Source organism: Misgurnus anguillicaudatus, chromosome 13 (genome assembly GCF_027580225.2).
Source record: "Misgurnus anguillicaudatus chromosome 13, ASM2758022v2, whole genome shotgun sequence".
Taxonomy (NCBI): Eukaryota; Metazoa; Chordata; class Actinopteri; order Cypriniformes; family Cobitidae; genus Misgurnus; species Misgurnus anguillicaudatus.
In genome coordinates this window covers 5,154,612-5,180,267 of record NC_073349.2, presented here as the reverse complement: position 1 = coordinate 5,180,267, position 25,656 = coordinate 5,154,612, and the positions used below count along the sequence as shown (strand labels likewise).

Below are 25,656 nucleotides of genomic sequence, written 5' to 3'. Positions count from 1 at the left end.
CAGTATTTTGACCACACAGAAAGCGCTATTTCAAAAATGGAGTTTGGGAGAAAAAATCCAAAAGGACTACGTCAGGTCAGATAACGTACAGAGCCTGCTGCTATCCAGTCATGAACCCGCTGTGAGTGATGTCCTGTCATGTGTAAAGACCCGGAGGATAACTTTACTGGAGTTAGAGAGATTGGTGAAAGTGAAATGAAATCCGAGGACCCAGAAAAAAAGTGATTGAAGAATTTGAAGAAATGCACCCAGCGAATTGCAGTTCAGACAACGGTGAGCAGAATTACATATTTGTATATAAGCTTGGCTTGCTTTACATATGTTAGCATTTTTAAACGATACTAAAACATATCAACAAGTAAAATAAAATAAAATAAAATCAACAAGTTAAACAAAAACGTTTTGAGTATGCTATATCAAAAAGTAGCCATCCAGCATGTTTTATCTATTGTGGCAGCCCTTGCTCACAAAAAGGTTGGAGACCCCTGGTCTAGTTAAATGTGGTTGATTATCACTGTTGTTGTTATTTTAATAGTATAAATTAATTTATAATTAAATAGGAATATCGCGTTATAATGCATAACGGTATCTTCTGTTTGTTGTTTTTCAGACGAAACAGCAGATGAACAAAGCATTCATCTTTTCCTGGACATCTCCTGTTGTGTGGTAAGCATGAAATTACATTTGGATATACCAGTATAAAGTTCAGTACATGCTAATCCAGAGCTAAAATGGGAAAACCTAACATGTTTCACCCACATTATTGTTTTCCACTCTCAAATTTCTGTTAGTTAACTAATGAAAGCAACTAAAGTATAAACACACTTTATAAAGTATAAAAAAAACTAAAATGAAGTTGAAGTGGATGAAGTTCCCACAAAGTACTTAACTGGTTCATTGCACTAAGATAAAGCTAGCTGTTTGAGATGCACATGATCTTTTCCAACTACAGTTTTCAAATCTTTTCATACTCAAATGGCCATATTGATGAGAAATGACCATATTAATTATGTTCTTTTTAAATCTCAAATGACCATATTAACGATGGGGTTTTCAATCTCAAATGGCCATATTCATGATGGACTTTTCAATCTCTAATGGTCTAATGGTGGTGCTGAGTATGTGCATTGCATGTGTTTTAAATATGTCCTTTAAATTTCTATAGGATGACTATGTGGATGAAGAGGGGGAAATCCTTGCTGAGGAGCAGAGTGAAGTCTATCCTCACATACAAGATGGGGAGGAGCATGGAAGTGATCAGTCCAGAAGTGAAAAAACAGAACACTTGTTGATGAAACTATTGGCCATGATAAAATTGACTGGTATCCTCCGTGACGACTTCGTTACAGTATGTGGTTTGTCCAAAATGTATGACAGTGTACATGCTTACTGAAACCTATGAGCGCAGACGGGATGGTACAAAGGTTTGCAGGACTTGTGGTCACATCCCGTTCTACAATCACCCACAGCAGAGGTCTGCATTAAGGAAGAAATATGGCTCTGCCTTGCTAAGAAAGGCTACATATTCGAGCGGTGAAGAGTATGTCCATCCAATACGTTCTTACTGTTACAAGAGTGTTGTGCAGTCTCTGGGAGGACTTGTTAAAAGACTTGGATTTGAAGAGAAATTAGATGAAAGGCGAAAGCGGGAACTGCCAAAGGGTGTGTTAGGAGATGTAAATGATGGACAAGTATGGCAGGATTACCAGTATGTGAATTCAATAAACTGTAGTCATGCCACTATGCACAGTATTTGAGCTGTGATGTAATTGCACAAGTTACCTTGCTTCATTCCCATCCGGACAGACATTTTGTTGTTTGACATGTTGTTTGATGGTGTTTGCATAGAATGGACAAATTGAGCCTGATTAAAACTCTCGGAAACCAATTAACATTGTTGAAATAAATAGTTTGGTGTATCTTTTTTACCTAACATTGGTTATTGCTAATTACATACAGAGTAATTAATATACACTGTTAGCCTGGATAAATTGAATCTACTTAAAGGGATAGTTTAAAAATTATTAGGAAAAAATATTTTGAAAGTATTGTGATAAATGGTGAAGAAAAGTTTGATAAATGATTGTCATTAAACTTAAAGTTGATTTTGAATTACTCTGTCCAACATCTCCACTTAGTTAACTGAGTTGAAAAAAAAATATTTTTAATTAATGTATAATTATAATTCTCTTAGTGTTATAAATGGTATTATAACACAAAACTCATGACTTAGTCAGTCATTAAATAAACTTGATTCTCCACTGAAACACAATACAATACAATGTGTTGTTTATGTCAATTAACACTGATCACCTGAACGGGGACTTTCATTTACAAAAATGGTAATTTATCATTTTAAACTAAACAACATGAATAATATTAGAGCATAAACCTCTATGACATTTTAACAAATATTTAAGTAGTTAAAGTTCTTATTAGTTCTTAATTCTGTAAAAAATCTTAAATAATCGTTATATTCTGAGACAAAGGATTATGGGTGTTCCTTACAACATTCCCTTGAATGTTTTAGTTTAATTAATTTTATACACTTAAAAGTTAAATGAACTAAGATTTTTTAAGTAAATGTCCATAACTCAAAATATTAAGTGATGTTTACATCATGAAGACAATGTGTTAACAGTCTAGCATACTTTAAAAATAAATAAATTCAAACTAAAATTTAAGAGTCTGTAATTTGGCTTTACTGATACCAAAGATTTTCTTAAAATCAAGGTTTAAAACCTCTCAGAATGTCACCTGAGTAAAACTCCCCCAGCTGCTACCCTGATTTGCATTTGTATAGCTCACAGCATGTTCATTTACATGTTAAAGCCTCCCCTAGAATTAGGGGAAGGGGGGACAACTTCCAAGCAAGACCCACGTCAACTTCTGACAACTTACGGCAGTTTTCGGTGTTGGCTGCAAATTGTCGTGCGCAGTCGTAAACTTGGAGTTTCACAGCAATCTACAGTGCCACATTCTGACGAAAATTCCACTTTTCATGCAGTGGTAGTTACCTTGGTGGTAAAGTAGGATGTTTTAGCTGTAGTGACAGTAGTAGAGAAAGAGGAGAGAAGTGCCTAGAAATGACAGAGAACAACACGGTTGTTAGACTTGCGTCATTTCCTTTCAGTAGGCCTGAATGTAGTCTGTTGCTCGCATGAGAATTTCGGACAACCATGGGCAAGAGGAAGTAGCACGAGCTGGTCTGAATGACAGAGGACAAAGAGTATCTAAACATGATATTAGAGTAGAGCATGTGTCAGTGAAAGCATTAGCAACTAAAGACAGGAAGTGAGATGGAAGAGAAGATGCCACCTGAGTGGAAAGGGTACTAGGGGAGAGAGAGTGAAGATTACACCTGAAATAAACTGGAGGGGCGTGGGTGTGTGTGATGTAGGAAGGTGTTTGTTGAAAGTGATGACCAAAAAAATGGTCATACATATAATTAAGCTGGTTTCCTGATCTGTGAGTGGCAGCAGTAGTGAGGCAAGTTAGGTCGAATCAGGAGGTAAGTGTGTGGAAATCCATGGCGTAGGGTTTCTCCAAGTGGATGTTTAAGTCCCAGGGTATGATGAGAGGTCTGCCGTCTTCAGGAAATGTGGAGAGAACACATTTGTTAACAACATGGCATTCAAAAGCTGTTAGAGGGCGGTCGGTGGGTGTGGCCGAGTGCTCTGGACAAATCCATGTCTCAGTCAGAGCTAGGATGTTGTAGGCCGACAGCATGACAAAGGCATGGATGAAGTCGGATTTGTTGATGGCAGACTGGCAGTTCCAGAGTCCCACAGAAAAAGACAGAGGTGTTGGAGGGTGAGTTGTGGATTGGTCGCACAATAGAGTGAGTATGTTGTGTCTTACGTCGGAAACTCGGGTGGTGTCTGTTGTGAATGACAGGAATGTACTGAAAACACATTGGTATTTAAAAGTATAAAACATAAATAGTATGTGAAAAAAATAAAGTAAACAATACTTAAGTGCCTTGTCGGTGTCCTTGCTCAACGGTGTCACACAGGGAGCGTCGCAGGTCTTTACACTCGTAGGTCTTCACACGAAGAGGGCTGCAGCGCCAACACTGAGGCATGGTTTAAAGGCGGAGTCCATGATGTTTGAAAGCCAATGTTGATATTTGAAATCACCTAAACAAACACGCCCCTACCCCAATAGAATCTGGACCTTCTGTTGATAGACCCGCCCCACACATACGCAACCTGGCATTTGATTTGATTTGATTGGCTATAAGTGTGTTTTGGTAGTCGGCCCGTCTCCTTTTCCAACGCGTTTTTCAAACATCGTGGACTCCGCCTTTAAGTAAGAGCATAAACCCCAGCTGTTCCCTTCAAGACGAGTAGCTTTCTCCTGAGGTAGCTTGGTAAACAGGATGCTTATATAACCTACGGTCGCTGCACGCGGATTAGCAATTAGCTAAACAAAAGCTTGAATGACGTCACTGGTACAAGTATCAAAACTGTGATCAACTCACTACGCGCTTTAAGTGCAAAACTAGTAAAATAAAAAACTTTTTGGCTAGAACACACAAGTAAACAAACAAAGCACTTACGAACAGAGGCTAACAAACATGCTAACAGGAGCTAACAAACAAACAGAGCCGAACTATAACAATTAATAGTCAATGAACGAGTATATTAACTAAACAAGCAAGCAAGCAAGTTTTCTTAATCACAACAGATATTAGTCTAGGCAATAGAAAAACAAGGTAAACAAGGTATATAGCAAACTAACGTACTACTGTGTTCCTTCAAGACGACTCGCTTTCTCCTAAAATAAACTAATATGTACCTGTAGATTGTGTAGAGTAGGGTTGCCGCGGTGACGTAATTTTCCCACCGGTTAATCGGCGCGTCACAAACTCGGTGATCCCGGTATCACCGAGTGGGAGGGGCTTATAAATGCGCATGCAGACGTGCACATTTTACTTTCACTTTTGAATTACGCAACTGTTTAAATGCAGCGCTTGCGTAAGCTGCATTAAATCGCCTATGAATTTGCGTGCAATGCGAGTGAAACAGCTGGTTTACTAAAGTGCTTGAGTCAATGTGTGCAGGTAATTCTCAAAGAACCCGCCAGTCCCAAGCAGAGCAACCGGCTATCTCCATAAAAGCGCTGCTTGAATGATGGGTTTAATATTTTTCTTGATGAAAAACACAACAACAAAACGATCTCGCTTATATTAAACATCATATATGTATATTATAACAAAAACGAGCAAAGCACGCGGCTTCTGTCATCATCTGGTCAGCCAGCTCGCCTTGCAAACTCTGACAGAAATAAATGAAATCTGACACCTACGGCTGCTCTGTGACGTGACGCTCGTTCAGCCCAGCTGAATTCAGACAACAGACACATTCAGTTGTAAGTGTTTGCTCTCTCTAACGAAACTAAATGATTTAATTACTCGAAAATATCAAAACGACGGTGAAAGACGGTGTCGCGGTGGGCAAGTGATATAACCGGTGAGAGGCTGAAGCACCGGTTATCACCGTTTCACCGACTATCGCGGCAAGCCTAGTGTAGAGTTTGTATAGAATTTTTAAATTTTGGTTTAAGCCAGCGTTTTTCAAAGTGTGGGGCGCGCCCCACTGGTGGGGAATGGGAACATTACAACATTACAAGTGGGGCGTGACAAACAGGAGGAAATTTTGGTCATTTTTGTGCCCATTACTGCATGTCACAAATTATGAAAAATATAAAGTACAATCTCGCCCAGCAAGATGTCTTCAAGTTTGTGTGAACGCAAACGGCAAGCAGACTCAGAGTTAGTGTGCTATTTGCAAGAGGAGGCAACTGATATCAGTGATGACCCACTGGCTTGGGGGTGGAACAAAGATATTTCTCTCTTGGTCACTCAGGGTTGCAAAAAAAAATAATCGATTCCGGCAATGCATTGCAATGAGGGCATGCACGATTCAGCATCGATGCAACATAGTGCCATAATCAATTATGTCTCTGTTTATTTTCTGGCCTCGAGTGGACAATAAAGTTGTGAAGTTTCAATTACTTCCGGGGGCATAACAAGAACAATCAAGATGGCTGAGGCAGAGAGAGATGACTGTGATAGACGGGTAAATAAAAACACACTCTTTTTCATGGAAAGTGGACATATGGGCACATTTCGGATTCTATGAAGTTAATGGGAAACTAGATAAGACTTACGCTGTGTGTAAAATTCTCATCTCAGGTATATGAGCTGCTATGCTTCCGTTTTTGTTGAGAATCGCAATGCATCATAGAATCGAACTGAATCGTTACCTGGTGAATCGTAATTGAATTGTGAGGGCAGTGCCAATGCACACCCCTAGCTATCAGTAAACCATCAGAACGCTTTTTCACTGCAGCTAGAAAGAGTATAACCCGAAAAAGATTTCTCACTTAAACCAAGTATTGTTTTAGGGATAGAAGTGCTACAGCACACACATATAGACTGCAGTCCCGTAAGTGCTCGGCTAGAGCACCCACCAAAAATGGCCATGCACGGATGCTCATTTGCTTCATATTTTGCGTCTAAAACTAGGGATGGGCACGGATATTCGAATATTCGATCGGCAATAATAATTCGAATTTAAAAAATGCTATTTGAATGTTTGTTTGTTTTTAATGTGCCACCAAAGGGTTACGACTTATTTAATGCTTTTTCACTTCATCTATACTCTTTTACAGACTTAAATGTAAGATATAGATGAACATTAATTTGTATATATTTCTGATTGTTTGGCAATGCAGATTGCAGACGAATTTAAGTTTTTTTTCTTTTATCTCCGGGTTTGGCCGCGCCGCGCCATATTTGGCAACTGGACTCAGTGAGGGCTCACGTGTTATTAAACGTGCTTCTCCGCCGCCCGCATCAACACATCATGAGAGATTTGTAAGCTTTCTGTTATAAAGTCTACTTTATTTTGTTAATAACGAGACCGAAACGAAACGGAGAACATTTATAATATGCGGTGCTCTTTCAAAAATGAACCGGATAACTGCACATGGCTGTTTAAAAGCAAAGCTCCGTCTTTGTGAAATCTTGTTAAATTAAGCTAACGTTAGTAACTTTGGACAGTCAACAATAATCTATCGAGCCAGCTTACGTTATTTGTAAAATAATGTTAAATACAGATATTCAATCTTGTTCAATCCGTCTGTTGTTTTTATCGGATAACCATCATCAGGTGCAACACGAGGAAGAGTTTTCTCCGCAGCACCGGCATTATTGTTGTATCTAGTCAGAAGAACGGGCTTTCACTGAAGCAGGTAGGGTAAAGATGGTTACTTTATTCACAAATACATGTCAAACTAAACTGAGAAGATATTTATATGTTGACTGAGCAGTCTGTTATGTAACTTAGATGCGTTTTTTCGTTTGCTCCGGGCTCTTATTTGGAGTCTGTTTAAGGGTTTAAATGATGATAACCTACTTTGTCAACTTTAAACTTCGCAAGTCCTCAAACTTCGCTTAGATTTGGGGTTAATGTATAATATTTTGTATAATATAATGTATGTAAGATCCAACAGTAATGAATTCATACTAACGACCGACTTGAAACTAAGGGTTTGACTGACTCAGACTTCACTCCGCATGGGGTTTTAACGCCGTTTTTTCTGTAGGATATTTTTTAAGAAGAATTTAAAATATATATATACAATTTACAATGTTTTCAACTTACATACATACATATACATACAGAATATAAGTTTAGCTTGTTGTGGATATTTCCTAATTATAAGCCTTCTGTGAAATTATGACAAAATGAAAAATACAAAAGACGCATGTCTTAATTAACATAATTTAAATAAACGAATATTCGAATATTCGTTCTTTATGAGCTTAAATATTCGAATAGGAAATTACTGGAAAATGCCCATCCCTATCTAAAACCACGCAGAAAATGTGATCTCGCCACTTTCCTCTTTCTTTTTAAATCGCGAGACAAAATGCAAACACAGTTGCATTATTATTCACTTTTAAAAAAAGTGTTATTTCATGCAAAGTAATAATCCACTGAAAATGTTTAATGCTGTTATGTTTTAAAATATGACGCAATCAAATAAATTTCAACAGTTAAATTTAAAGCCTTGTTGATTACCATTTTTTTGGGCAAACCCTTCCCTACTTCCAAAGTGGGGAATGGCAGAAAAAGTTTGAGAAACACTGGTACAAACTATCAGTATGTCTCCTATGTTAAAAATAACTCTCTCTTTCTCTCTCTCTCTCTCTCTCTCTCTCTCTCTCTCTCTCTCTCTCTCTCTCTCTCTCTCTCTCTCTCTCTCTCTCTCTCTCAGATTCCATTACTTTTATAAGTTTGTGCTTGGATAAAGTTACTTCTTACAAAGTAAATTGTAACTGTAATTAAATATATTTTACAAGTAACCCTCCCAAATCTGTGCATGCATGACGTTTAAAGTGCAAAAACAAAAATGAAAAATCAAAACAACAAGATCCTAAAAAAAGAATCCAGCGTCTAACACTGTGCCTTCAAGGACAAAAGGTTATGAAAACCAGATGTGGGTGATAAAACCATCCATCATCACAACAAACTGGAACAAACCAAATCATTAAGTAAATGAAATTTGATATCACCTGAGGATAAACTACACTATCATACAGTATAATTTATAACCATTACAGTTCATGAACAACTACAAGAAACTTCATCTAGTGAAGATAAAACTTGCATCAATGAGACGTAGGCTCTGAAATGAATTGCCTTTATATGATATTCAACATACCGTATAAACTGAATTACAGAGAGAAATTTGAAAGCACATGAAAGATGCAAAAAATAAACTGAACATGCAGACAGATTCAGATTATAAACCTTTATAAATCTTTAGACCAATGCTTGCTGATCTCATACAGATCAAGCCCATCAATCATAAGGTTTCCCCTCAAAAACAACATTAAATTTGATGCTAAATTGCTTTGATCTAAAAGTCAGAAGTGCAGGTATCTCAATATTGGAAGTCAAAATAACATCCCAATAAAAACTCTCAAAATGGGATGGGATGCTGCTGGACTAATGGAGTAAAGTACAGAAGATGCTGTATAGCCACAAACACTACTGTTAGTTTTCTTAGTTTAATAATTACTCGTTACCAATTACCAACATCAGCCCTCTTACAGTAACTGTACATATTAGGAAATATGGCACACAGTCAATTCAGAATGGATCTGAAATTCCCAGCCGGCTTAAGAAGCCTTCATCTCAAAGCTCAAGCAGAGTATTTACAGTATGTGTAGCAGAATCCAACTTACCTTTTGAAAAATGCACTGTTGGGTTGCAGACACAGAAACTGCCAGTAATCTAAACACAGAGCTTTGAATCTTGACATCTTCAAAGCTGAACAAAACCTTCAACCTCCATATTCACCTGAGAGATACAAGCCACAGATTCACACAGCAGAGATGATGACTGCAATCTTGCAGTGCTGTACTACATCTAATGGGAGTCAAAGATTACAGCTTTCTGCTTGAACCGTCATTGCTGCATATATCCTAAATCTAGATGTCGTCCAATAATCAACAGTGATGTCTTCTGTGCTTTGCTGCCTTGGTATGAAAACCAGGTCAGTTATAGATTCGCTCTCACTGCACCAACCCGTAAGATCCAGTGTCTTCATATATAAATCCAGCACACACGGAGGACGACGTCTCCGACATGCATTTCAACCCAACCGCTCGGATCCAAAGATCCACTCGCACATACTCAATCAGAGGATGAACTTCCAGAGCACAGGTGATTCCTACTGCAGGATTTTTCCCTCTACAACTGCATTTCATCTGCCGCATGCATGAAGAGATGTCCACCTATATCTGCCGAATGCCGGTTGCCTAGCAACAACATCAGTACTGAACTTGCGAATGGTTTGCTGGCGATACCCTGCTGGCTTCGCTGTCGGAGGGGAGGGACTCCCTCATTCCTAAAACTATGATGTCATACATATAAAGCACGCACTGTACTGTATGTTCTCCACTGGTAAAGTCTATTGCATAAAAGAAAGATAAAAGCCCTATGAAGCACAGCCATGTTTCAGAGACCACCAAAGGATTAGACTTTATGAGGAGCACAAATGACACTTTTAACAGCATCTTTAAAAGTTCACTGCAAACTGGGCTTAAATGTGAGACTTTAGCATGAAAAATAACTCTTCAGTAACTCTCCAGCACACAGGTCACCAACTAACACAGCCTTATAGAAACCTATACAACAGTTTATCACAAATGCTAAAACACAGTGAATCCCCTAAATGTTCGTTTCATGTCATGTCTGTACGGAACAAGACTCACTCCGAAAATGTGATGATTGACACAGAAATAACCATATAGCAACGTTCTGCCGTCTCGCGTGATTATCACTCACAGCTTTGACCAAAATAATAACAGCATTGTGTTTTGCAATAAACCTCCGTCTTGGCGTTGTGTATTTTACGCTTTTGTGAGGCTGCTTCACAGCGCGCGGTCTTGCAGTGTTGCCAGGTCCTCGTCTTTTTGTACGTAAATACCATTTTGGTGCTTAACTGTTTATGGCTTTTGGCTCATGAAGCGATCAAGTTTTTGATGTTAATAAAGTGTGGGGGTGCCGGTCCCAATATTTTGATCTTTGAGGTAAAGCATTTAGATTTATTTCGGTTTATTATTGAATTTTTCTTGTTCGCTGTTTTTTTAGTGCAAGATCTGGCAACACTAACTGTTAGTCAGCAAACGCTTGTATATAAAACACTACAGAGCATTCATTAGAGACTACAGAAAAAAAAAAAAACATCCAGAGCATCTGCTTGCTAGGGCTGCATGATAAATCGCATACGATAGTCATGCGCATCTCATTAGTAAAGTCGGTTTCCATGATTAGTAAATCGCAATCACCTTCTTTCAGACAAAGCAGCATTTACTACACAAAGCCGTAGTTCACTTACTACTAATCAAGGAACTGGCTTTACTGACAAGATGCGCATGACAATCACATGCCATTTATCGTGCAGCCCTACCGCTTGCAGAAAAATACATGTTTATTACCAATTTTTAAATCAAGGCTCATTTTGTCAAAACATTACACTAGCACTAGAGGTCGACCAATTATCGCTCTGGCCGATTGCCGACGTCGATATTAGGCATTGTGTCGATTATAAACATTGTTCATTTTAAAGGCGGATTTGCACATAAAATAATATAATTTTGAAATAAGCTATTTTGGCTCTGATGCAGCCAAGAATTTAGTGAAACCCATTGGATCACAGTACAGGGCACCCTAGTCAGCAATACCTGCCCACTGCCCATTTGATTAGTTGGGAGTCACGAGTCCAGCCAATCAGCGCAGGAGGCTGAAGACACAGCCGAAAGCACTTGATAACTCGAGCTGCTTCATATACAATGATTTCGCTCTGCAAGCGACAAGAGTTTAGCATGCATTTCGGGCAGTTGACAGAGTTGGCATTTGCACATCAGTCTGTGTTTAAATGCACACAATCTTGTCAATCCGACTGAATTAAATACGATTGAAGGTTACGACAATAGAGTTTACATGCACCCTAAACATCGCAATCTGATTCAAATGTTTGTTTACATGTACATTCTATAGAATTCAAACCGAACGTCTGCGCAAGCGCACAGCCAGGGTTGCCAGATTCGCATACAACTGCGCAAACAACTGGTGGAAATGGTTTAAACAGTAGTCCAAATCTAAACTTAAAAAACAAACAAACAAAAACAGAGGACTTGGCAACGGCATGCTGCGGACAGCATCTCTCGTCGAGTTCACACTTAATCTCTGGATTAAAGCCAAAACTGAGTTGGAAAAAAAATTTCTTAAGAAGTTTTCAGATATAGGTAATGAAAACAAACTTTCAAAAGGCACAATGCTGTTTTTTATCTAATAATGCGTGTTGCCTTTGCCTTGCTATTCCGTGTTTCTGTGACGGCAATCATGTGACCATACTGTACATACAGTCGGCATCTTATCATAGTTGGGGGCGTGGTCTGGCGTGGTGAGGGTGGAGTTGGCATGGGGGAAAGTATTTACATAACAAGCTAAATAAACAACACGTAAATTACCTAGGAAACCAAAACATTTGTTATTTTTGACAAGGTATTTGTTCAAGAGTTCAGTTTCAGCAACTAGTCAGACCAATAGACAAACAGAAACAGAAACAAACAACAATAGGAATCTTGTAGTATTGTGGGACAAAATATTATAGTAATCCTATAGGAATACTACAGGAATACTATACTCTTTTGGGACATAATTTGTTAGTTTATTGGCTGTACAGAAAACAACATTGTCCTGTGTATTTCAATTGGCACCAAGGCAATGTTTTCCCCACGGGCTATAGACGGTTTCAGCAGTAACAACATAAACAAGCGGCTGTTGTGGTCCGCACGTAACTTCCAGTAAACTCCGCTTAGAATAAATAACAAAAAAGTTCTTTAAAAATATTTAATTTATATAACAAGCAAAAAAACAACAACACATAAATTACCTAGGAAACCACAACATTTGTTTTTTCGATGAGGCATTTGTTTAAGAGATCAGTTTAGCAACTAGTCAGACCATTAAAAAAAACGAAACCGGAAGTAAAGTTCAGATCCAGGCGTGTATCGCGTCAGCGCACGTGCGTCCGATGAAACCGTCTATATTCACATCACGTGGCCGGGGTTCCTGGGGGCGATCCCAGTCCAACCGTCTGTATGTATTAGAGGTAAATATAAGACATGAACTTTGGATGCAAGTAAACGTAGCTAGGGATGGGACGATTACCGGTTTCACGATTAACCATGATAAAATGTCCTGACGGTTAGTTTTATCGTTTAAAATGTATTTATCATTACAACCAGGGGCGTAGGCAGAAATTGTATTTTGGGCGGGCCGGGGCAAAAATGAGTGGGCCAATAGTTTATCCTAGAATAAAATGTCTTAAATAATAATTAAACCTTAGAGTAGAAAAAAGAATAGACAATCTGCAAAAACAGTGACATCTTTCCTTTGCAATTTTCGGCGAAGGCAATAATAAAACACTGTCTAAACATGTTCAACCAACACATAGCTCAATAAAGGCTGGACAAACCAGGCCAGGCAGTCTTATTTAAGCTAGTCAGTAGTGCAAAAACCGTTAACCTGAAATAAAGTAGGCTAAAAGTAACAGGAAATTGAAATAATGAAAACTCTCAGCAGAGCACGGTTTTAAATAAATAACAACACACTGCCTAATTTATATTAAATCAACCATACAGTCCAATCAGCCTGGTGGAAATTAAGGTTTTGTGCCAAAAAATAGCAACTCGTTTAAATTAAACAATGTAACTTAACCTATAAGGCATACATCTATACACAACACACCACTTAGTTAAATCACTTCCCGAGCAAAAATTAAGGAAATGAGTTAAACAACAGGCTTACCTTTGTTGTTTTCATTCTACAAAACAAGACGCAAACGCCTGGGTTTAATGTTGAAAACAGAAATGATCTCATTATAGTCCAAAGAGTCACAGAGTTATTTTTCAAAAAACAAAAGGCACAGGTTTTTTGAGGCGAGTAGTACTCGTGGATTCAAATCGGGTTGTACGTGGTTCATCAATTGCCGTTAGATCGGCGGGTCAACCTGTGTCAGGCTGACCGGAGAGCGCACTGGAACAGCCGCCAGGGAGCAAGCGGCAACCGGCGCCACCAGCGCGCCTGACTAGCCGCCTTGTGGGTTGATGAGTCTGAAGAACTGGGCTGGTAGGACTCGGCAGATGGAGGCAGTGGCGTCTTCCTCAACTCTTGCTTTTTTATATAACACATTAAAGAAATTTTAGCCATTATTGTGGCAATTTTAATATTAGCTAAAAAAGCATTTAGCAAAGTTAGCTGGCTGGCTGCCCAAGGCCGTCGCTCCCCACAGAGTCTACCTGTCAGAACCCCTAGCAACCAATTACGTTCCGGAGGCTTCCTACAACTTGCTTTAACAATTCCATTTTATTTAGAAAGCAAATTATACACACACCGGTCAACAATAAATCAGGATTATATTCATATATTTTTTTTTAAATACATTTGAATAATAAAAATAAACAAAAAATGTATTTTGATTAAACTTGCCTGGGCGGGCCAGGGAGTTATGTGGGCGGGCCAGTGCCGCCCTGGCCCATTACTGGCTACGCCCCTGATTACAACCGTGTTTGATTACCGTGATTTTGAAAACTCCCGGTAAATCCTTTCCAGTCAGAATCAGCTTGACGCATGCATGCGTGCAACATTGGTTTTTGCACGAGAAGGCGTGGCGGAAGGCAGTAACAGGTGCACTGTGTTTTAATGCGTTGCTTATGTGTGCATTTGATGTTCTTATTTAAGGTACTGTTCATTAAAACAGGTTCATACATCTCAGGGCTCCATGTTAATGTTCATTTAATGCAGGGGTGTCCAATACGACCAGTCGATCACAAATGCAATGCCGGTAGATCGCACATAAGTTAATAACTGTGTATGCTGCTCTACGCCTCCACACCCTTTACTTAAAACAAAGCGCCAAATTGGCATTATGGTCTTAGAAACAAGTCTTTTTGAGTTGCTGCGCATTTCTTCTCAAGTGTGTTTTTATCAATCTTATGCCTGCCTGCTGCAGCTGAGTCGTCTAACTTCCGAAATCTGGATGCACATTCTTGTATGTGCGTGCGACCGACCGACCGACCGAATGAGAGAGAGAGAGAGAGAGAGAGAGAGAGAGAGAGAGAGAGAGAGAGAGAGAGAGAGAGAGGGAGAGAGAGAGAGATGCATCTGTTAATGTTGTCAATTTCTAGATTATTTCATCAAAACCGCATCTCCGCTATTCCCCTATAAAGAGTACTCGGCATGTACTCAATGATTTTTTTTAACTCCTCAAAAAGAATGGAGTAATGGTGACAGCCCTAAATTCAACGTAGAAATAGTCCTCCTAACACACATTCAAAGTGTTATTAAAAAATGTAACAGTGTTTTGTTAAAAAATGTTTTTTAGCAGGTGGTTCTTGTCAGCTTTATCATTTTAAAAGTAGATTGCCACACAAAAAAGGCTGGACACCCCTGATTTAATGTTTATGCTTAAAAAGGTGCATATAGCTGCTAATTGTATTGGTTGTTTGCTGATTTTCAAAAATAAAACTTGTTCAAATGTTTTCAGTGTGTGTATCAGTTCTTTTTGAACATTTCCATCTCAATTTAAGAAAACTATGATAATACTGATAACCGTGATAACTTTGGTCACTATAATCATGATATGAAATTTGCTAACCGTCCCATCCCTAAACGTAGCCAGTGTAAGTCATGCCATTTCAAAAATACAAGAACATAAAAACTTTTAAAACAAAGAACTTGAGCACTTCGATCTTCAGTCAGTGCGCTCTCATATACGCACACACAGCCGCCTCTCGAGCTACTCGCAACAAGTGACAGATTGACAGGAATTCACTATAGCCCCGGGACATCAGGCTAGCGATTTTTACGAGTCTCTTATTCTTTGTGTGAGAAATCGCTAAGGAGAGACCGACTGGAAACTTGCTTCCTTTGTGGCACTTGCCCCAGGGTCAGAGACCTCTGTTCTGGACATCTGTGAAGCGACAGGCTGGTTCTCTCCACTCACATCTGTCAAGTTTTATGAGATGGACCTGGCATTCACGTGTCCTCAGGTCCTAGTCTCCACACACTAGACCGGACTTTGTAGTCTGGTGGCATGGGTATTGCTTCGGCGATGCAGAGCGAGTTCCCTCGAAAAGGAACGTCTCAGGTTACACATGTAACCATGGTTTCCTGAGAAGGGAACGAGGTGCTGCGTCCCCTGCCATACTCCCTGTTTCCCTGTCTCGCTTGGCCGGATACCCCTTTTAAGCTTCCTGTGTTTTACGTCATCCTGCCTATGATGTTTGTCTCTTCCTAGTTCCTTTGGACTGATTCTACATACGTGCTTCAGACATGTCACGCAAACGGCTTTCCCAAAGCGCATTTTTCGCAACCAGCATCTTGTTCCATTCTCAGGGAACCATGGTTGCATGTGTAACCCGAGACATTTTTCGAATAGTGTTTAAACTTGTTAAAGATTTTGCCAAAAGAGTGAATTTGACAAATTGTTTAGGCCAATGGAATTTAAGTTCAGAGAATGGGGTTCGGTGTTTTAGCAATTGAAAAAAACTGTAATCACAGATCCAAGATCAGTAAACAACACACAAAGCTTTCAGTTCTTCAGGAAATTTTCACAAGCTTCAAGTAATTCATATGTTTAAAACCACAAGCACTGTCTGAAAAAATTGGCCATAAATGGTAAGGGCAGAAGTAGTGATCGACCGATATATCGGCCGGCCGATACATCGGGCCGATTTTAGCAGGTTTTAGGTGTATCGGCATCGGCCGATTCGCGGCTTGCGTTCGCCGATAGCTTTTCCCCGGCATTAATTACAGACAGGCGCCCACAGGCAGCTATGTGTTCCTGGAGGCTGCCTGCAGCCCGTGCATTGCCCCTCCCCCCACTAGCAGAGTGGAGCGCTCCAAGCCTGCTCTGGTAAGTTTTAAACTTCAAAGCATCTTCTAACCGTCTGACTGAAATATTGCCATATACTTTGAAAGTGTAAGCACGTTGCTCTATATGTGCGTGCAATCAAAGCTAAGAAAGATTGGTTGTCATAATGGAAAACGTGAATGCCTATAAAACTGCTTGCCATTTTATTTGGGGAGCTTCAAATAGCCTTTAGGCTAACCGTATGCATACGGCAGCTGTTACGAACACTGGTCATAGGATTAAATAATGCTGACGTTGTTCCGTGATTTCGTGGTATTTATAGGAGTTTTATTCAGCGACCACCAGTCTGACGTTTGGACGCGACGCGTGATCATAATGCCGCAAGCGAACGCAGGTCATCAGCCGACATGCTGTTTTTTTAATTTTCATCTCCATAAATATATGTAGTAGTAAAAGGCTAAAAATTAATATCCATTGCTGATAGTTTCTCGTCATTGTGGAGAGCGCAGTTCATGGTTGCATACGTTTATGGTTGTTAACACGGAGTTTCGCGGAATTTTCGTCAGCGAAAAAAAATAAGAAATTCGACTCAAAGCACTTAGTTCCAAACAGTTCCCACATGACTTTTATGTGACCGGAGAAGTGTTTTTTTGTAAGTTTTGTCAACATTTCTGTTCACTGGGAGCGCAAAGATACATGCACTCTCTCATCCATGTCTCACTGCACCTCTCCCACGTGCACGCGCTCTACTATCTGACCGAAGTCCGTACACAAATCCTCATGTATTTGTTCAGTTTTATGCGTTTTAAGCGAGCTGAGGCAAACTATCTATCCCTCGCATTTATTATAGGGCAAGAGGGTGTGTGAGGTACAGAAGTGGGGCAATTGGCATGTTAATCAGAATTCTTTTTAAGTTGTTTTTTGATCAGTATTGCTGTTTACATTTTCCTTGTCTTCTTATTAAAGACATTTGCTCTACAAGAGATTAAGTTAAGTGCACTAAAACTTAGACCTAAGCATTAAATAGGTTGTAAATAGTTGGTTACTTTCATGGATAAAGTAAAGTGTTCCCCTTGTTATGCTGCTTGGTTGCTGATACTGTGTGCAATGGTGTAATTATTATTTTATTTATGTATTTTAAGCAGCACTGAATTTTCTTACTTGTTCTACCTCACCTGTTTTTACTATTTGTTAAATATAGTTCAATAAATGTTCCTTTTTTAAATTAAGAGCTGTAACATTTGGTTTTATCATTGTGTCATTTTTATGATATAAACTGAATGAGAAAAAGCAGTATCGGCTCCAAATATCAGCTAAAGAAAATCGGCAGCCTGTATCGGTCATCGGCTAAAGCTGATGGAAAAAAAAAACGGTATCGGCACAAAAAAATCCATATCGGTCGATCCCTAGGCAGAAGTATACCTTTGTGCCTAGAATTTAAATAGTTTTTTTGGGATTAATTATTCCCATAAAGATGTCATTAAAGCAATACCCTGGTAAATAATAAAAATTACTCTATGATTAGGGCTGGGCATATATATATCGGGGGATTCTCATGCGTGTTTCATCAGTAAAGCCGGTTCCTTGATTAGAAGTAAATCGCCATCAGCTGCTTTCAAATGGAGCGGCATTTATGCTGCGTTCCAGGTAGGTTTTTGAGCACATAAATTACGACTTCAAACCACGACTCACGACTTTGTAGCGTTCCAGGCAAGTCACGCCAAACTACCTGAGCGCAAGGAATTTATATCACCTTAACATGTCTATGCGTCGATATACTTTCACGACATACTTATTGTTTTAGACACATAACATTGTAATATATAATCATGTGTATTATTTACTATTATTATTAATAACTATTATTATTAAGTTCCAGTGCACTTCACGGGTAGAAGGTTGGAAAAACACGGGTTACAGTCCCTGGAACGCAGCATTAGTCCACAGAGCCGTAGTTCACTGACAAGATGGGCCATATCACATTAATTATCACATTAATTAACGTCCTCGATAATTAATGCAAAATTGCCCCGTTTGTCACCAAACTACGGCTCTGTAGTAAATGCTGCTCCATCTGAAAGCAGCTGATGGCGATTTACTTCAAATCAAGGAACCGGCTGATGAAACGCGCATGAGAATCCCCCGATATATATCGGCCAGCCCTAATCATGATTTACTCAAGCCTCGACCCATCCTAGATACATATTGTCCATCATATTTCAGATAAACACAGCTTCAGTTACTTTATAAAATGTCCTGGCTCTTCAAAGCTTTATAACAGTAGACAGGGTCCAAGAGTTTTAAGGCCAAAAATTTGCATGCATCCTTCACAGAAGTAATCCACATTGGCTATAGGGAGTTACTGAAGGCCTTCTGAGGGTAATCGATGCGAATTTGTAAGAAAAACATCCTTAAAAATTTCCAAACCACAATAACTAGGTTCCTTTAGTGGCCAATGTGCATTCACCAGAGTTTCAGTGTAGGACGCACCTTACGATGCATACTGACATAGACACAAAGGAGAGACCAAAGAAATGCCAGTCATGAAAAAGTCGTCTAAACAAAGGATTTTAAAGAAAAAATTGGAGAATTTTGATATAAAACGAGAGGTTTTTTGGTTATCCCAGCTAAAACAACCCAAAAAAAGCATAATTCTAATGAGAGTCTATTCCTAATAGATCTTATGCATCATATGCTATGCTTACTGTGCATTGGCCTATACCAGAAGCTACTTATTATGAAGATTAAAATATAGATACTTCTCTTCTCTTACAAAATTGCATTGATTTGATTACCATAAGAACGCCATTATTAACCCCCTGGAGCCATGTGGATTACATCCGTGGGGGATGGATGCACTTTTTTGGGCTTCAAAGTCCCTGGCCACTGTTTTCTATTGTTATTAAGCTTGTAAGAGCAAGGACATTTACTTAAAATAACTCAAATTGCATTAGTCTGAAAGATGATGGACATGTATCTCGGATGGTTCATGAGGTAATTTTCTGTTTTTTATCCCTTTAAAATTTCATCACTTGTGTGGCCATTTAAAAAACCTCTTACATGCTCTCAAGAATAAGCATATCCCTCCTGCCCTTGACAATAGCAAATAACTGAATATGATTTTGCCTGGGATGATGAATGTGCGTTTTAATAAATCATACTAACAAACACACACAGTAAAAATGTGAGATACAAAGCCGTGCCCTTCGGTAGACACACCATACAACCAAAAATAACCATATTTACAGTATTAATTATTTATAAGATAATAAATCGATGCACTCACTGAATAAACACACTGCGTACTGAGATTGTGTTTGTCACTGCATGCTGTGTTTCACATTAACATTTCCTTCAAATGCTGCTCATCATCAGAACACCACATAATACATCCAAAAGACGCTAAGACTGAGTTAGTTTGCACATTAGTGAACAGACTGACCTCAGTCACCTTGACAGGGTCAGATTAAACCCACACAAACGCTCATATTCTCCTGAGAGCTGAACATCACTATAAATGGAAGATTTACAACAACCCACAAACACAGACAGAACGAACTAAAAGCTACATGAGATGAAGTTTAGAGTTGCATGTTATGTTCTTGACACGTGACTGCGACATGCCGCGTATAACGCAAATCGGCTTCGGCCAAACGCTCGTGCACGCACGCACGCAAACAAAAACGGGCTGCTCTTGTTTTATATGAAAACACACTCTCACACACACACACACACACACACACACACACACACACACACACACACACACACACACACACACACACACACACACACACACACACACACACACACACATCAGTATCGTGTCTCTTCCAGCAGCACGTCAGGTAAACACCGCGACGCAACGCTGCCCGTACACGCGCTCACGAGCCCATCAAAGTATATGCACATAAAACAGCGCGAATCTGATACTCACATCATGTCGAGTCTGTGTGCCATGACCGCTCGTCTAGCCTACTGCTGTGCTGCGAGCGTGTGTGGACGCGCAGCGCGACGCTCATTCACTCACGTGCGTCACAATGAGCAGCTCTCTGTTCCTGCCTGTGATGTCACACAAACACACATCACGCGCTTGCATCAGCATCAGCACCAGCTGGGAGTGGGGAGGTGGTTAAAGTCACGCGTCACAACGCTCTCCATCTATCCATCTGCTGCCTTTAGTACAGTCTACAGCGAGGCAGTCTGCAGCTGATTGGCTCTATGGTCTCCATAGAAACAGGAGGAGAGAGCTGCGCGCGCACACACAGCAACAGCAAAGGGTCAAGAGAAGAATATTTTTCTGTTCTAACTAACAACAATAAATGATGATTAATCATTATGACTCAAAGTAAACCTTTAATAATAAAAACATCTTTTACTACCTGACACATTAATAGCTCTAGTAATATCCAGGAGAGCCATGAACAGTTTAAGGGGGTATATTGAATTGTGTCTCTTCCTTTTAGATAAATGTTTTTTCTGTACTAAGGGATTATAAGAAAATGAAATATAGTATTATCACAAAAACTGAATTCATTGCCATTAGATAATGTTATAAAAAGTTAAATGAAAATGTCTTACATTTAAAGTGTTGATGCAAGAATGCAGAAGTGTCACACAGATCAGAAATCAAATTTTCCATTAATTAGCAATATTAACCAATTGAATTGATTTCCAGGGACATTTAAGGGCAATTTGTACAATTACCTCATTAAGGGCCAGATTTACTAACAGCTTGCGCCAACACAACCCATAATTTTGTCGACTGTCTGTATTTACTAAAGACGCGCAGTGGATAATTAGCGCTGAAAAGGTGTGGTCTATTTTCGTGGCCACACCAATGGGGTCACTAATAAAAAGAAGCAGTGCGAGTGGCAAAGTGTTGCTGTTGCCGTCAATTCTATAAGTGATACAGGCCGGACAATTGCAGAATTAAAGGAAAAAAATTTCCAACCTGAAGATAGGCTATACTAATTTTTTCACCAACATGTATTAAAGGTGCAGTGTGTAGATCTTAGCGGCATCTAGTACTGAGGTTGCAAATTGCACCCCTCCCTTTTAAAGCACATAGAGAAGCTACGATAGCCGTCACAGGATAGACATGTCCTCATCTGAGACAACATTGTGACAAACGCGCTCTGTAGAGTAGTTTGTCTGTTTAGGGCTACTGTAGAAACATGGCGGCGCAAAATGGCGGCTTACAAGTAGGGGGACCCACAGTGTATGTAGATAAAAAACTGCTCATTCAAAGGTAATAAAAACAATACAGTTTATTCTATAAGGTCTTTATCCACCACTGATAATATAGTTATCTATATTATATTGCATTGTTGTCAAAAGATCCTTCTAAAAATTACACACTGCACCTTTAAATGTGCATTTTATTTGATATATAATTATAGACCCTTTCGGCAACAGAAGTGGTGTTGTTCCACAGTGCTTTAACGTGCAAGCAACTCAAAGTTGATTAAAACGGTTTCCCAGCATCAAAATGTCTGGTTGTTGTGTTTGGTTGCACTAATATTATATACGTTTATACGTTTATATGTATGTGGCAACTTTATTTTTGGCCATCTGCTAACATCTTCTATCCACTCCATTATAGACCTTTTGCGTGTTTGCAAACAGAGATGACGTTTTTTGTGGGCGGAGCCCAACTGGTGGCAGAAAGTGAATGCTTCTCAATAGCTGTGTGAAGTGTTTTAGTGTTAAACTGTGATTTTTATGGATCCAGTGTTCTGTAGAGGTCTGTTTCCCCTATTTTTCTCTAAGTGTAATGTTTCTTATAAAATTTTCACCAAGTTACGTTTATTTTTAAAATAAATTTAAAGTTTAAATGGCTTGGCTACTAATTGTGTGCATGTATGTAATGTATATGTGCTGTTCTTTATTGGTAAATCAATTATTTTTACAGTATGAATCGCTGAAGTACTTATAAGTGCAATACTATCATGTATTCTGTATAATATAATTTATTAAATATTTCATCATTTTCCTGTTTTCAATTTCTTCCTTATATTTATAGCCTACGTGTTTGATCTAAAACTATTATGTTTACATACAAATTAATTTGTATAGGCCTGTTTATTATTATTATTAACACTTTAAATCGTGTGTGTGTGTGTGTGTGTGTGTGTGCTATGTTTATATATTTATTAGTAAACATCATAATTTAGAACAAACAGGAAGAAGACATAGACTAAGTAAGATATAAGGTAAAAAGAAGTAATAGAAAATGAAAAAAATACGAAAACTTTAATAAATGGTAATATTATTGATTTATAATGGTAATATACATTATAAATGTAACGTGATGAAAACGCTATAAGAGACACATAGAGGGATCAGACTTCGACAGAACACCGGATATCTTCTCTAATTATTTTCTATTGTAATTATTAAAGATTTTCAGATGATTTCATCACTCCAGTCTGTCCGGTTGAGGGCTTTTATTGCAACCATAAACACCTACGTTTATCTTCAAATGGTGTCTTCGACGACGGTATACTATAAAAATGAAGGTCATCTATTTTGGCATTCCTATTCTGACACTCAACAGCACATCAAAACATTTTCTAGTGAGTGATATTGTTTGTTTCACTCGTGTCTCATTCATTTCTACTGTTTTTCTGCCACCACATGCGCGCGTGACGTAACTGTGACGTCGACTCGCAAAAGGTCTATAGTACACGGATCTGGTAGCTGTGTTGAAAAAATTAAGTCAACTTTTTAAAATAACTTTCCCTGTCTGTGTTGCTTCACTGCTGATTCTTGCCATACCTTCGTTGCCAAACTGCTCGCACATACATTGCCACGTCATCATTGTATACAAACAGTAAAAGAGTCTATACACACATAAACAGTGTTGGGGAAAGTTACTTTTAAAAGTAATGCATTACAATATTAAGTTACTTCCAAAAAATGTAACTAATTGTGTTACTTTTCATGGAGAGTGATACTTACCTACTTTTAACTTACTTTTGCATTACTTTTTCTTACTGAGGCTTGATCTCTTTCAGGCCTTGCAGGTGTTTTTTCAAAAATAGCATTTTCCATCGCAAAAATGTGACTGCAACTGGCGGGGGCCGAAGTACAGCTGATCTCACATCAATGGACACCAAAATTGCTGCCATAATTGGGGAGGTCAGCATGTGTGGGATTGTGTCACAAAGGAGGGAGACACTGACGTAACTGAAACCACAAAGGAGCAAGGTTAAACAGATTTTTTATCATTAACGTTGTACATTGTGTGTGGGGTGATAAATGTTGCCAATTGTTTGTCCTCCAGTCCTTTACGAGTCTGAGGCGGTGGGTGAACAGGAGGTTCAGGGTGAGGGGTTCTCAGATGGTTCAAAGCAGTGCACCTTCCGTGTCTATCACGTCCAAAAGTGGTCGGGTGCTCACTGACGCAGTCCTGCAGTTACGAGACACAATAAACGCGGTCAACAGAATTGCAGATGAGCTACGGCAGATGAGAAAAGTGATGCAAGAAATTGCACAATCATTTAAAGATCCAGTTAAAACATGAACCTTGAGTTTTGTCTTTCTTTACAAAAATGCCACATGACATCCTGAGAGATTCTTGCACCTCGGGTCATAATGCTGGGATAGAGGGAGATCAGGAGGGAGAGGGATACCGCTCCTCAGTGCTATATAGTGCAAAACAGCACATGCCCTAATAATCATGTACACTTTTACTGGGTGGTATAAAAGTCTGCCACCCGAGGCATCCAGAGCACGCCATCTGCATTTCAGTATGCCGATGGCACACTCCACAACTGCGCGGGCACGAGAATGGACCTCGTTATAATGAGTTTTCTCTGCACTCTGTGGGTTTAAAAATGGGGTGAGGAGCCAGCGTCTTAGGAGGTATAGCCACCGTCACCTGCAGGTTATAATTATATTAAAAGCAACATTGTTATAATTACATTAAAATTAGGGATGCTCCGATCGATCGGCCGATAATGCTTGCTATGTTTCTCAATGAATTACGGTGAAATGCCGCTACATCCAAAAGCCAGGGGGCGCTCTCGTGCAGAAACTCAAAATGCGCTGTAGACGAAGAACAATACACACGCAGATGTGATGACACGCAGCACCATGAAATGGCTGAAGGATATATTTATATTGATGTTCTTCAAACCTTTTCAGGTATTTTCATGATAATAAAGAATATGTTTAATAGTTATGTTTGGCGAGTGTTGCTTTTTCAAATGCATGTTATAAACGACTCAAACTAAGAGTGATTTTAGATCGATAAGGACTTACTGATCAAAAGCTGTAGTACATGAAATAGCTGTAATAAGATCGGCTGTCCGATTCAAAATAGTGATCGGCCACGTATTATTAGTGGAGATCGGCATTGATCGGAGCATCCCTAATTAAAATGGTTACAATTTCTACTTTTTAACATAGTTAAACTCACCAAGAAACCAGCCATCACATACTGCACCTGCATTTAGCCTGTTCCCCACACTGCTGTGTGATAAAGGAATCATGTGTTGAACCAGGCAAACGTGCCACAATGTTTGTGAGGGTCATGTTGGAGTAACATATGACGTGCACTTGCTTTCTATTAACATAAGCAAATTCATTTTTAGATGGAGCCCTTATAACAACATTAGTGCAGTCAATTGCGCCGATTACATTTGGGAAACAGACATTACTGCAAATTGCATTTTAATTTCAGCCTGTTCTCGCACAGTGTAGGGGGACCTGATGTATCGACTACCCATATTAGGTATACCATTCAAAACAACAGATATGGCACTCAGGGACGGCTGTGATCAGTGCTGGGCAAGCTACTTGGAAAATGTAGTGAGCTAAGCTACCAGTTACTTCACATTAAATGAAGCTTCACTACACTGAAGCTACCCCCCTGGGAAATGTAGCAAGCTAAGCTACATCAATAGTAGCTTGCTACATCCAAGCTACTTTTTTATTTTTAACCAGTTTTATTATGTAATTCAGTTTCAATTTATTATTTTAGTAATTATAGGCAATACAAGCATAATGTAGACCTAGGTACTTCACATGTTGGGGCTGTTTGCTGGACTTATCCTACTCCCAGAATAAAATGCATGTTTGAGCTGCCTTTATTCAAAAACACCTGGCCCTGACATATCTTAACACAAGGGTCTCCAACGTGGGCCCGCAGGCAGCAGGTAGCCTGCACAGAGTCTGTGAGCCCTT

At 39.2% G+C, this 25,656-nt stretch overlaps 1 protein-coding gene across 3 annotated transcripts in view; it reads right to left on the bottom strand.

Annotated features, from left to right (window-relative positions):
* Positions 1–24,147, bottom strand: part of iqsec1a (IQ motif and Sec7 domain ArfGEF 1a) — a 76,219-nt gene extending 52,072 nt beyond the window's left edge. The window contains exons 1-2 of one of the 3 annotated variants that reach the window (XM_055189046.2): positions 23,995–24,147; positions 23,443–23,878 (exon numbers count right to left, since the gene is read on the bottom strand). In XM_055189046.2, the coding sequence (XP_055045021.2) occupies positions 23,443–23,450 (8 nt within the window). In that variant the 5' untranslated portion in view covers positions 23,451–23,878; positions 23,995–24,147. Of the gene's footprint in view, positions 1–9,262; positions 9,866–20,401; positions 20,625–23,442; positions 23,879–23,994 lie in introns of those variants that run through there. The other 2 variants (XM_055189045.2, XM_055189043.2) reach the window with 2 other exon arrangements.
* Between the last annotated feature and the right edge of the window lie 1,509 nt (positions 24,148–25,656).